Below are 14,880 nucleotides of genomic sequence, written 5' to 3'. Positions count from 1 at the left end.
TAATTAAACGTAAATATGGCGGTGTATGCACCATATTTCGGAGAACCGAACGTCGACTACGAAATCTACGAGCGCAACATCATTTTAGTTAATTTAAACCTTTATCTATATTAAGATCGTGGTAGGGCATGGGAAGATACTAAAACGGAAATCCTTCGTTGATTGTGCAGGATATATTGTGTACGATTGTGGATTGGAGTTTTGCTAAAAGAGGAAATTTTACATGTTCGAATCGATTGTTGTTATGATTTGTTCGATTTTCCTTTTGACAATTCATTCAACTTTCGTTTTGAACAAGGCTTTATCCATCACAAGACGCCAAGTTGAACTCAACGAATGTGATGTTTGATGAGTGATAGAATTGATTCATTGTAAACAGGGGTAAAAGTATACTTATGCTGTAAGAATTATGTATTAGCATTGTATAATCTACGTTTTTGTAAATAGTTGCATTTATATTATACTGCTGTGTCAATGAATGACAATTATACAGTAGTCTGTGCTAATGTTAATTCAATTAATTTTAGCACAGATAACTGTATAATTGTCATTCATTGACACAGCAACATAATATAAATGCAACTATTTACAAAAACGTAGATTACTGTATACAATTTTAATTGATATGTCAACAGCGCTTCTTATAAATGTGTATACGGTTGTCACTTTATAGTTGAATTTTGCACATTTACAGTATAAGCAGCAGTTCTGCATCAAGATCCATTTCTTTGGAAATAATATCATGCATATATCATTTTGTCAAAACTGCGTAAAATAAATTATACTGTAGAGACTGTGATATACAACCTGTCGACATGTTAGCTCAGTTGAGTTAGATTGGTCTTTGTCAGCTGTGGTACTACTTGAAAGTTCCCTGGGTACTCTTATGAATGCTTCAATATACCCTGGGTACAGAAAATATACTTAAACATACCCAGGAATACTTAGGCTAAATCTGCTGTTGTTGGCTCTATTTTCAAATTCACTACAGGGGAAACAAATGCAATAAGTTTAAATTTATTGTTACAGATTTGCCTCCCTTGTAATATATTTAAATTTTACCAAATGTAAGGCTAACTGCATTTCTGTAATGCATACTACTACTACTACTACTACTACTACTACTACTACTTCTACTACTACTGCTACTACTGCTGCTACTGCTGCTGCTGCTGCTGCTACTACTACTATTACTACTACTACTTCTTCTACTAGTACTACTACTACGACTACGACTACGACGACTACTACTACTACGACTACGGCTACGCTACGACGACTACGACGACGACGACTACGACGACGACTACGACTACGACTACGACGACGACGACGACGACTACGACTCGAACGGACGACTACGACGACTACTACTACGACGACGACTACGACTACGACGAGACGACGGCGCGACGACGACGACGACGACTACGACAACGACTACGACGACGACTACTACGACGACGACTACGACTACGACTACGACTACGACGACGGGACGACGACTGACGACGCGACGACGACTAATACGACTGCTACTTGTCTACTCGACGACGACTTCGGACTATACTCCTAATACTACTACTACTACGCTACATACTACTACTACTACTAACTACTACTACTACTACTACTACTACTACTATACGTACTACCACTACTACTTCTACTACTACTACTACTACTACTACTACTACTACTACTTACTACTACTACTACTACTACTACTACTACTACTATTTCTCTGCTCCCAACCACCACCATCACCACCACCACCTGCTACTACAACTTATAGCCCATATAGGGGGGCATGCATGTTTACAAACAGCCCTTGTTTTTATTATTTTATGTTTGAAATAACGTCCAACCATCGCACCAAGAATCCCCCCCACCCCCCCCACCCCCCCCCCCCCCCCACCCTTTGCATTTTTTGGAAGATAATGTAATAAATTTCCACACACCCACACTATACACCCCTCTTCACTCCACCCCTCCCTCCTTTGTGATTGAAAATGAGAGTCCCTCACCTTTAAAAAGAAAATAGATGAGCGGTCTGCACCCGCAAGGCGGTGCTCTTGTTTTCACTATTTCTTTATTTGCAAAAAATGCTAGTGGCTTATAACTTACCTTGCAATCTTTTTTTCTCGCATTTTGCGAGTGTGCGAGTGTTAATTTCGAGCCCTGTGTATATGCGTGGATTACGCTGGAATTAAATGCCTCATGCCTACGGTAATTCAGTCTTATATGTTTCAAATATGGGACATGATTGTTCGTTAGGATCTTGAATTCGTCCATCGGTCGAAGGACGAAAAAGGGGAAAATTAATGTCGGACGAATAATAATGGTTTCACAGTACTAATTTTAAGATTATTTTTTAGTTTCCTATAAACCATATGGACACATTAAATGCAGTTTGATTGATATGTTCAAATAAAATTGTTATGTCATAAGAAGTTATTTAGAACCTTTTTTCTTTATAGGTGGTCACACAGATTGACAGAAAACAATCAACAATCAATTTTTTTCCAATATCTTTGAACACATTTCTTTAAACTCTACTGTGTTTTTGTACATACTGTAATGTCCATTTATACCATTCAAAGTTCTACAATAATGCAGTAAACCCACTTTATTTTATCTTATATTGTGAAAAGCAATGCTGCGAATTTTCTCATTTTTTTACATTCAGTTATTTTATACCATTTTTTGTTGGGAAATATTAGAATAAGGTATACTGTCTTTATTATTATAAGTAAATGTATTTTTTAATGTTTTAAATCCATTAACTTGTACAAATAAATAAGAAACATAAAATAGACAATGTTTGTGTTGTGTAGAGCATTTACTTCCATTGCAATCAAATAATTTAAATACTATTAAATACCATTTTTGTTTCTTTACTTTTAACACCACAGTTATGCATAATATTCACATTAAGTTATTTGTCAAAAAGATAACTTATAAGACAATATAAATTCAAAAGAAGTTGTTTGTTTTGCACTAAATAAAGCTTTTTGCGGACATGTATGGTATAAGTGTATGTGTTAAAAATCAATTGAAAAAAAAAATATTGAAGATTTGAACTGAAAAAAAACAACAGATTTAACATATTCTCATAATAATGTATCTTTCCCAAACATTTGAATAGCACAATATTTACTGACTTTTTAAAAAATGTAATAGAAATTTAATATCAAGTATATGGGCACATATTTTTTAATAGCATAATTATTAGGAACTTGCAAGAATAAATTGTGTCATCCTGACATGATTCAACCAGTAAAATTTAACTTCATAAAAATAGGAACATTTAAAAATGGTTTGCTTTCTCCCTGTGTTCTATCTTATCTATCTTTGTATACTGCCAATCGCTCTTTCGAGCATTATAGGCAGAGGGACATTATCGAGTCCGTTTCCTGGGAAGAACCAGTACTAGGTGTCTATGGAGGATTTAATGAGAACGCACCCTGAGTGGGGTTCGAACCCACGAACTCCCGATCGCTAGGCGGACACCTCATCCACTACACCACCGCGATCTTATATGTGTTTTGTTCATATGTACATTAAGCCAGATGTGTAAAACTTTTCCATGAATTTGAATTGATGCATAAGTTTCCATTAGTGAATGGCATTATGTTTAAGTATGTTATGAGTGACTGAACTTTTTCATAAATATTTCAGTCATTGTGTTGGTAAAGCATGTAAAGTGATTCAGGTTTACACAAGTGCCCGCTTGTCATACCAATTACCCCATACCAATGACCCAGGATGGTTCCCAATTTCTTAAATTTTGTATTTAGAACTAATCACAACTGGTACATACCCTGACATATATTTTACCAATCCATGCATTTTTTTTAAATATTGAACATAAAATATTATATAATTATATATGTGAAGAAGCATACTTTATGATAATTGCAAATGCCAATTGTCTCAATTAATAGAAGCATTCATGCACAATGTTAATTTATCACAGAAAAAAGATTCTCATTTTAAATGAATTTGTGAGTAAAAATCTGTTGTTGTTTTTTTTTAATATTTTGCACACAAGTATAAATATAAACATGGTAAAAACATGATGTTGATTGTTATAAAATTATCTAGAAGTGCGACAAGTGAATACAAGCTACAGAGTTTGTTAATTCTTCTAAAACCATACTGTACTCAACTGTACATTATCATTGATCAGTAAATACAATTTAAAAGGAGAGCGCCGATGGCGTTAAAAGCATAGGTGCAAGATACAGGGAAGAATGGCGTCACGTGGTATAATGTAGTTCGATATCGCCATCCGCGAATTTCTCAAATCAATAATTTCAAACAATTACCGACTATTTAAATAGATAATCTTTCCATTTACATCAGTGTTTGAAACGCTTATGAAAAATAATTACCCAAGCCTTTCAAAATTTAAGCACGGACAGATCTGTATCGAATTATTCTTTTCACAAATGAAAATAGACGCTACCCTATTCGTCTGCGTCAAGAATTTGTCGTAAAACTTGTGGTAAGCGTTAGATGCAGACGTGCACAACAGATTTCTGAATGCAGATTTTTATAGAAACTCCTCACAGCAGTTACTTCCCTTGCTTCGCCCGGTCAGTAACTTTTAGTATAAGGGAGGCCACTGCGTAGGAGATTGAGATTTATAGTGCAGATAGAATTGTTTTACGAACGAAATTTGTTTTAGGTTATAAGAAGATTTTTTGACATAAAACGGTCTTAGAAAAATTCACTAAAAACGGTGTCAGCAATATTCTTGGAAGAAAACGTTAAAAAAACGTTTCAAAAAAAAATTGTAAGAATGACCATATACTAAATTAAATAGATATTTCGTCTGATTTTTGATCAGGTCAGGCTTCATAAAGGGCAACCAATCGATGTGGATTTTCAAAATGTGGTATATACCATAAGCATAGGTGCGTAAACGCACCTATGCTAAAAATACTACCTTCTCTACAGAGGCCATTGCTGATGTTCTTCTCATTATAGGACATTCCATTTGTAATTCAGTGACGCACTAAACATTATCAAAGATACCCTTCCAGTAAATTGAATTCCTGTCAGGAAACTCCTTGATTATGTTTCTGTCAATTCAGATGTGTAAGCTACAATACACATTCCTGTCTTCTCAGTATTATCCATCCATTTTTTTCCAGTTTGCTCCAGCAATTCCAGTTTGAAATATATCTGACTAACCTTCGTGAAAGATTTGCTTCAGTAAGAATCATCTCTTCTGTTTTAACAAAGAGCATATCCAGCACAACAAAGAATGGACACTTAATTTTTAAAGAATCAAAATATTGAACTTTTTTTACAGTTGACCCCTTTTTTCATCGCAATTTCGCAAACAAGGGAAAGAACTTTGCTCTTTATAAGGTACTTTAGTCTACCGAAAGTTTGTTAGAGAAAGCAAATTAAATCTACTTTATGAATTTCTTCAAATGTTCTCTATAAGGTCCGCGCAATCACCGGACTTCTGTTTAGAGATTATTCAAACATAGCAACTCAGTTTTACGCTACGTTCGGTTTATAGAAACGCACTTACGCATTCAGAAAAGCATACGTAACTTTATACGTACGTACATTTTCGTCCGTAAAGTTACGCATTGTACCAGAAACGGCCCCCTGGTGTGTTTAATAGTCTCTATTGAAGCAATATAGTTAATAAATCAGGCTTTTTCAGCCCTATGCCACGGGTCCGAAATTCGGCCCCATTCCCAATGCAAATCTGGTTGTTTTTTTCCCAATTGAAAAAAAAAATTCCCAATTCAAAAAAAAAAAAAATTTTTTTTTTTTTTTTTACCTTAAAATATATAAGTTAACCTGATCCGGTGTAGAAAATAGAAGTGTTGCATAATTATCTATTGCCTTGAATTTGTTTTAAAAACTGTAAAATATGTCAATGATTATTTAAGACTTTCCTTATTTTCCTCAAAATCCGACGCTTCGCACGATTTTTTTCACCTCAAAAAAGGCCAGGCCTTTCCCCCAAATTCAGATTAAAAAACCTGCACTTATCTCACATGTTCATAATACTTTGTAAAATGTTAATAATATTAAAGTTATCAAAATAGTCGTTATTTACCAGTTAACAGCTTCTTTGAAATATAAGAAACACTATTTACATGCAATAATTTTTCCCAATTGAGCAAATTTTGCGATTTTTTTTCCCCAAAACGGGAGTTTTCACGATGCGAAATTCCCAAAATTCCAGTGTGGCGTATTCCCAAAATGGAGCGGAAAAAGCCTGTTAATACATGAGAAAGGTGCCTTTACCTATAAATATATATAAAAATATGTTTACTATTATTAGAAAAAGCTTCTACAACAGTGTAATGAGATATATAAAACACTTAAAGGTTAATGCATGTATACATAAGGTTAAATTGGCTGAATTTTAAATTTTCAAAATTAAAAAAAATAATCGGTTTTGACAGTTTTATTTTTATTTTTTTGGTAGACTGCTCACTTTTCATGCTTTTATTTTTATTTTTATTTATCCCCCCCCCCCCCCCCGACTCAATTTTTTTGAAAAATTTCCCATAAAACAAATAATAAAAAAATGCTGGCCTAAATATCATAAGGGGACTGTGCAGGCAAAGTTATGTAACTCTGACTGGCATTTTGACATAATTATGTGCCCTTTTTATACTTAGAAATTGAAATTTTGGTTAAGTCTTGTGTTTAGGTCCACTTTTTTCCTAATGTATCAAAGCTATTGCTTTCATACTTGCAACACTTTTAACTATCATAAGGGGACTGTGCAGGCAAAGTTATGTAACTTTGACTGGCATTTTGACAGAATTATGGGCCCTTTATACTTGAAAATTTGGTTAAGTTTTGTGTTTTGGTCCACTTAATTTGAATTGTGTAATAAGGCAAATATGCTTGTTATATATAGCCCTGGGATATGTTTAGGCCCCTGAAGTAGGGCACATATTAGTCACACTGTACATGTAAGTCTATGCCTGAGTTCTTGTGTGTGTGTGAGTATTCTGTCTGAAATTAATTTCATTTCTGTAATTTTTGCATTCCTAAAAAGATGTCTGTAGTTGTTTACACTGAAATATTTCATAGTGTACATGTATATCGTAGCATAACAACTTAACATACACAAAGCACACACATTTAATGTGGTATGTGATGTCAGATGTTTTTTTTGGTCCTCGATAAAAAACTGTTCAACACCTGCCCCTGGGGCAAAATTTGGCCATGCCCCATTACAAAGGTGAGCGATCAATGCCATTCTTTGCCCTCTTGTTTAAAAAAAAAAATAAATATAACGATGTTCCTTTATAAATGTCTGCTTGAAAAGAGAGAATATTATATTGCTTAAATAATTTTTATGGTAAGTGAAAAATATTGTTGTTATACCCCTTTAAGCTACTGTAATCCTTTAGTTCTTAAACAATTTAAACAGCTTTATGGAAAACAAATTAATGTTCTTTGGTTGAACAAGTTTCTGTGATGTTTTAAAACTTATCAATATTACGCACAAAATTTTAAATAGCTCAGCAAATGAGATACTCCTTAAAGTTTCCTTTGCGTGAAATAGACATGCTCAAATATCTACAACCATTAATTTGTATTATGTATCCTTTAAGCTGAATAATTTTCAATATGATATTTAAGCAAATTAGCCAATGCATGGTTTATTTAATCCATTCCAATAAGCATTGGAAATTTATAAATGTAAAATAACATACAAAATGAGTGAAAATCTCTGAGCCGCCTGCCCAAACCCCCATAACTTTTGACCCAGGGGTCAGATCAAAATTCCAAATAGTGCACGGTCACACATATGCTCATAGCTACCATGTGTGTAAGTTTCAAGGTTCTAGTGCTTATAGTGTAGGAGGAGATATTGGCCAGGACGGACAGACAGATGGACGGACAGGTGGACGGTGGAGATAAGCACAACATCCCCATGCTTTTCAAAAAGCATGGGGATAATGAAAAAAAAAACGAACGAAAATATAGAGGTGCGCAAGCTCCCATGCCTGATTACTGTACTCGTAAAATTCAGGAATACGTGTTGAGTTATATACAACAGAAAAGTCACGCGAATGGTTGGAAGAGTGCAAATCTATATACCCCTGTATTAAGCCAATGAAAAAAGCGTTCATATATTTTCCATGATTGTTTTTAGCTCGACTATAATATATAAAATATATATAGTGGAGCTATCCTACTAACCCCGGCGTTAGCGTTAGCGTCTGCGTTAGCGTAAGCGTGCAAATGTTAAAGTTTTTGTACTACCCCAAATATTTTCATTGTGCCTTGACATAATGTTTTCATATTTGGCATACTTGTTAACCATCATGACCCCAACCTATAAACAAGAGCAGACAACTCTATCAAGCATTTTGTCATAATTATGGCCCCTTTTCCACTAAGAATATGCAGCAAATGTTAAAGTTTGTGTACTACCTCGAATATTTTCAATGTCCCTTGACATATCGCTTTCATATTTTGCATACTTGTTTACCATCATGACCCCAATATATAAACAAGAGCAGACAACTCTATCAAGCATTTTGTAATAATGATGGCATCTTTTCCACTTAGCATATGCAGCAAATGTTTAAGTTTTCGTACTACCCCATTTATTTTCATTGTCCCTTGACATATTGCTTTCATATTTTGCATTCTTCTTTAGTAACATCACCCCAACTTATAAACAAGAGCAGACCACTGTATCAAGCATTTTACATAATTATTGCCCCTTTTATACTTAGTATATGCATATTATTGATAAATCTATGTTAAAGTTTGCGTACTACCCAAAATATTTCCTATATCCTTTGACATATTGCTTTTATATGTTGCATACTTGTTTACCAACATGACCCCAACCTATAAACAAGAGCAGACCACTGTATCAAGCATTTTTACATAATTATGGCCTCTTTTACACTTAGATAATTGAACATTTTGCTTAATTTGCCATAACTTCTTTATTTATGATCACATTTTATTATTACTTTGACAAAAAAACACTTACCTGAATACCACAATGGATTCCACCCAAACAATTCCCCACGCCCCTACCCAGAATCCCTTCCCCCCCCCCCCAACCTCCCCCCCAATTTTTTTTTAACATCATCTAATAAATTACCCCACACCTCATTATACCCCCCTCTCACCCCCACCCCCTACCCCCCCCATTTTTTTTAAACATCATCTAATAAATTACCACACCCCACTTTATACCCCCCTCTGGGTATAATTCATTTGAATATGAATATTATTTTCCAACTTTTTTTCCTTTAGACATTGGTCTGTGTATATTTGTGAAAAATGTGCAATCCACTCTGTTCAATATTAAGTACACGTTACTGTAAAAAATATGTGTTATATAATCATGAACGTGTTTTGTGAGTTGGAATTCATTAACATTGGAAAATTAACATTTAAATGTGAAAATAGCTCATGAACAGCGATTGGCTCTTGCTTTGCTGCCATTTAACTATTTATTTTTCAAATAATGAGAAAAAATATTATTTTTTTTAAATTGTTGTTTTTCTAATTTTGTGTAGGATAAAGTAAAGTGAAAATATTACACATACAGCATAATATTTTAAAAAATCATTGACTCTAGGCTTGCTACTTTATGACATTTTAATATCACATATAAATAAACAATAGATCTTTCTCTTGGAGCCTCCTTATAAATATTTTACAATGGCGTCTTTTCTTGTCCATGTATAGATCGTGTGACAACAACAAAAGCAAAATAATCACAATAGGTTAAATAACAACAAAACATATTGGAAGATAGTAGACCAGGTTGCATGTCATAAGCCACTCATCACAGGCTAGTCTAAGATTGTTTATACTTTATTAAGAAAAAGAGGACTTCCTGTAAGAATGATTTGCGGGGTTATTTTGCTTTGCATCTGTCCTTTATCAGTTGGTCCGTAGACCAATTGTTTCCACATGATATCTAGGGTCGAATGCTTTGACTTACATCCATGCAATATGTTTTGTTTACATCGAGGAAGATTAAGATGTAAATCCATGTGAAGGTCCATAGGTCAAAGGTCACATAATCTTATATCATGAAATTATAGAGGTGTAGTAGTCAGTTTCAGTACCTGTATTACATATAACAATTGTTGAAGCAGATTATGATAAAACACTGTAGGAATATTGGACATGCTACATTTACCCAGGGTATTACCAGATGAAAATGGATAGTATAACAACGATCGTATAAACTTTAGCTTTATATCATCACTATTTTTCGATCAGATTTGTATTGTTTTTATGTCCCCCACTTTAGTAGTGGGGGACATATTGTTTTTGCCCTGTCTGTTGGTCTGTTGGTTGGTCTGTTGGTTGGTCTGTTGGTCTGTTGGTTGGTTTGCGCCAACTTTAACATATGCAATAACTTTTGCAATATTGAAGATAGCAACTTGATATTTGGCATGCATATGTATCTCATGGAGCTGCACATTTTGAGTGGTGAAAGGTCAAGGTCATCCTTCAAGGTCAAAGGTCAAATATATGGGTCAAAATAGCTCATTTTATGTACACTTTTGCAGTATTTCAATATTCAAGATAGCAACTTGATATTTGGCATGCATGTGTATCTCATGGAGCTGCACATTTTGAGTGGTGAAAGGTCAAGGTCATCCTTCAAGGTCAGAGGTCAAATATATGTGGCCCAAATCGCTTATTTTATTAATGCTTTTGCAATATTGAGTGGTGAAAGGTCAAGGTCATCCTAGGTCAAATATATGGGTCAAAATTGTTCATGTAATGTCACTTCTGCAATATTGAAGCTAGCAATTTTATATTTGAAATGCATGTGTATCTCATGGAGCTGCACATTTTGAGCGGTGAAGGGTCAAGGTCATCCTTCAAGGTCAAACGTCATATAGGGGGACATTGTGTTTCACAAACGCATCTTGTTTTTAAATTGGAGAATATGTTTTTGTCAACTACAAGAAGATAAAATAGTAAAAAATGCGATATTTTATTATTATTAATGGAAAAAGGGAGGACATAATAGGATACAAAGAAAATTATGTGTGTTTTTGATAAAGATCAAGTTTATCATGCTCGACTCAAACCATGGTAGCACTCGGCAAGTCTCGTGCTACCATGGTTCTATGCCTTGCATGATAAACTTGATCTTTATCCAAAACTCACATAATATTCTCTCTATATATTACAGTACTGCCATTATTAAATCTTTTAGTCATTTAATTTGAATCCACTTATGACAGGTGTTTGTGAACACTATATTGATTTTCATTGCTGGCTTATTTTAAAATGTTTGAGAATAGATATTAATTATAAGTCATGCCTGCTTTGTGTGGGGTGGGAGAGCATCAATGATCTTTTCTTGCATGTGTTTAATGGATAGTGTGGTCAAGGTTTGCAATATTAAAAGTGAAAACAATGTAAACAACTAAAAATGTGTTCTTACTGTTGAAAGAAATATGATTGTTTGTTTAAATGGACATAACTCTTCTATGTTAAAAGAAATTTCACATGGTGGGTAATACTTTTAGAATATTTCATCCCACTATCAGCTGTACTCTTTGAGTAAATCACAACACAATTTTATATGTGATTTATTTACTAAACAGTGGCCATAACTCTGGGTATGTTGAAAAAAGGCATACCAAAATTTGCTGGTCCTCAAAATTACACTTTGATAACTATTTATGCAAAGTGTCAGTCATCTAGTAGCAATACTGTTTAATGTTCACTAGACACACATTTTAAAATTCATTTTTTTATAATGATTAAATTATTTCTACAATCATAATGAAAAAAACAGAATCAAAATAAAGAGGTGCACAAGTTCACATGCCTGTTTACTGTACTCGTTAAGTTGCAGGAATACATGTTGAGTTATATACGACTGAAAAGTCACGCGGATGGAAGGACAGGGAAAAGGGCAAATCTGTATACTCTCATATTAAGCCTAAGAAAAGAGTTCTTTTTTCATGTTTGTTTTATTTTAAACTGTATACTTGTTTGAAGTATTACATAATATCGCTTACTTATTCCTAGGTATGTTCATGACATTGTATTATTTGGTCATTTCAGCCAGTGCAGTAAAGTGACTCCAATTAATGCGCTGACAAACACGCAGCCCACAGACCTACAGGGACTGTCAGTTGAGCTCGAAACTGTTCTGGGTGAAATCAAAAGCCTTCAGATCAGTCAGGAGGCCAGCGTTGAGTCATTGCAGAAAACATACAAGGAACATTATATACTAAGGGCAGATATGATCGAACAAATGCTTGGCAATGTAAACACTAATTTGGATAAGTGTGGATATAATTGTTCGCGCACATCAGGAAAAATTGAGCAATATTTAAAAGATGACATGTGTAGGAGTGTTCTTTCTATCTTGAATGAATTTGACAATATTACTTTGAAGGAACTAAATGAGATGAAAGATGAAGTTATAAGCATTAAAGGGTCAGTTACAAGTTCTATTCATAAATGCACCAGTCTTCACAGTGACTTGTTACAATTACTTGAAATCGTTCAGAAAATTGGAGATAATAAGGAGCTCTGTCTTATAGCCAGCATAAAATGTAAACATATCATACAGCAGGCATTGACTCTGCTTGGAAAGTCAGGCAAGGTGTTTAAGGTCCAGAGGAAGTCTGAGCACAATGTGAGAATAACAAGTGATTCAAACACATGCTGGATCCCAGCTATATGTGCTCTCCCAGATGGGCAGGTCCTGGTTGCAGACTACAATAATAATAAAGTCAAGCTGCTGAACCAGCATTACCAGGTGGTGAGTCACTGGGATGTGAATGCTAGGCCACTTGACATTTGTTTGATCACACCCAGTGAGGTTGCAGTGGCTGTGAATAATGGCAACATACATGAGGTCCAGTTTATCACTGTCAACCAGGGAAAGCTTGTTTCTGGCAGGAAGTTTCAGTTACAACATGAATGTAGAGGTATTGGCCATCACCAAGCAGACCTTTTTGTCACCTCTGGTCAAGAACTGTACAAATACACACTGAGTGGCAAACTGATCTGCAGACTCTATGAAGATAGGTCATTAAAATATACAGGTAAGAATCATGGTGAATCCATCCTGATAACATTTGTATTATGTACAGGGATTTGTCTAGCCATTGTGGGAAAAGGAGTCTAGTCAAATTTTGTTATTAGCTCGGTTGTTTTTAGAGAAAACCCGAGGTATTGTCATAACCAACTCATCGTCCTTCGTAGGCGTCGTGCTAAAACTTTAACATTGGCTCTAAAATCAAAGTGCTTCCACCTACAACTTTGAAACTTCATACGTAGATGCACCTTGATGAGTTCTACACGCCACACCCATTTTTGGGTCACTAGGTCAAAGGTCAAATTCATTGTGACCTCTTATATAAAACTTTAACATAGGCTCTAAAATCAAAGTGCTTCCACCTACAACTTTGAAACTTCATATGTAGATGCATCTTGATGAGTTCTACACGCCACACCCATTTTGGGGTCACTCGGTCAAAGGTCAAGGTCACTGTGACCTCTAATATAAAACTTCAACATAAACCTTAACATTCGCTCTTAAATCAAAGTGCTTCCACCTACAACTTTGAAACTTCAAATGTACATGCACCTTGATGATTTCTACATGCCACACCCATTTTTGGGTCACTAGGTCAAAGGTCACTGTGACCTTTAATATAAACTTTAATATAGGCTCTAAAATCAAAGTGCTGTTACCTACAACTTTAATACTTCATATCAGCGATTTTCCTCCTTCTTTATAAAGTACCGGGAAACGGCACTTTCCCAATTACGAAAAAAATACAAATTTCCCAAATGCTGTCCTTAAATTCCCAATTTAAGGTAAAAAAAAAAAAAAAAAAAAAAAATTTTTTTTTTTTTTAAGCAACATTTAGTTAGTTTCCCTTTGCAGCTCTATAGCTTGAACCTAGGTTTATATAATATTGACAGCTTGAAAACACTTGGTTATCCATTTTAAAGTATTTGGGAGCAAAAAATCAAATACACCAATTTCCCAATTTGAGGTTTTCACGACTCGATTTTTCCCAATTTTGAGGTTTTCACGACTTGATTTTTCCCAATTGGACCGTTACGGGTACTTTTCCCAATTGGACAAGGAAAATCGCTGCATATGTAGATGAACCTTGATGAGTTCTACATGCCACACCAAATGTTGGGTCACTAGGTCAAAGGTCAAGGTCACTGTGACCTCTAAAAAAAAAATCTGACAAGCTTTTGCAGCCGAGCGTTGGCACCTGTTATGCTGTGCTCTTGTTTTAAATCCATACAATGACGAATTTGGAAATTTTTATCGACTTAATGAACCGAATTGGGATTTATTTTTTTTATCAACAAATAATGACCCATAAGGCCTTTATCTTGAGTTTTTTTAAATCATATAAATTATAGTTATATACTTTGTGAGATGAAAATAAAATAAAATTCAGATGTCATAGCAGAAAACCCGCTGATGTATTATAAAATATTTGTTCTATAATTCATATGTGCCCTTGAATACTACAGTACATTGTAGCCAAAACAAGATTCAGAAATATTGATTTATAAATATGAGTAATGAAGTATTTTGACTGTCACTACATGGCATGTCTATAAATAGAAACTGAGTTCCTGGGAGAGAGACACTTTCTGACCAAGTCATAATTTTGTGGTATTTAAATGATTGTACATGTACAATATGTTTGATAAATTGAATAATTTCATAACACCATATAACAAAGGTACTCTTGTGGTTGTATTCTTTTATGAAGTGTTCAAATGTATGTATTAATTTCATTGTAATTATAGTAGTATGTTCATTTAAACATTTTGCTGTTGAAATTGGTTTTGTATCTAACTAGCTAGAAAAGTGTCAATAACTGC

The 14,880-nt window shown here is 34.4% G+C and overlaps 1 protein-coding gene across 1 annotated transcript in view; it reads left to right on the top strand.

Moving 5' to 3' along the window:
• LOC127864370 (uncharacterized) overlaps window positions 1-14,880 on the top strand; it is a 44,077-nt gene that overhangs the window by 6,974 nt on the left and 22,223 nt on the right. The window contains exon 2 of the mRNA XM_052404029.1: window positions 12,073-13,064. Within this exon, the coding sequence (XP_052259989.1) occupies window positions 12,073-13,064 (992 nt within the window). The remainder of the gene's footprint in view (window positions 1-12,072; window positions 13,065-14,880) is intronic.

This window comes from Dreissena polymorpha, chromosome 1, assembly GCF_020536995.1.
Source record: "Dreissena polymorpha isolate Duluth1 chromosome 1, UMN_Dpol_1.0, whole genome shotgun sequence".
In the NCBI taxonomy this organism is placed as follows: Eukaryota; Metazoa; Mollusca; class Bivalvia; order Myida; family Dreissenidae; genus Dreissena; species Dreissena polymorpha.
The sequence above is the reverse complement of the archived record's forward strand: the minus strand, read 5'-3'. Positions and strand labels throughout refer to the sequence as shown.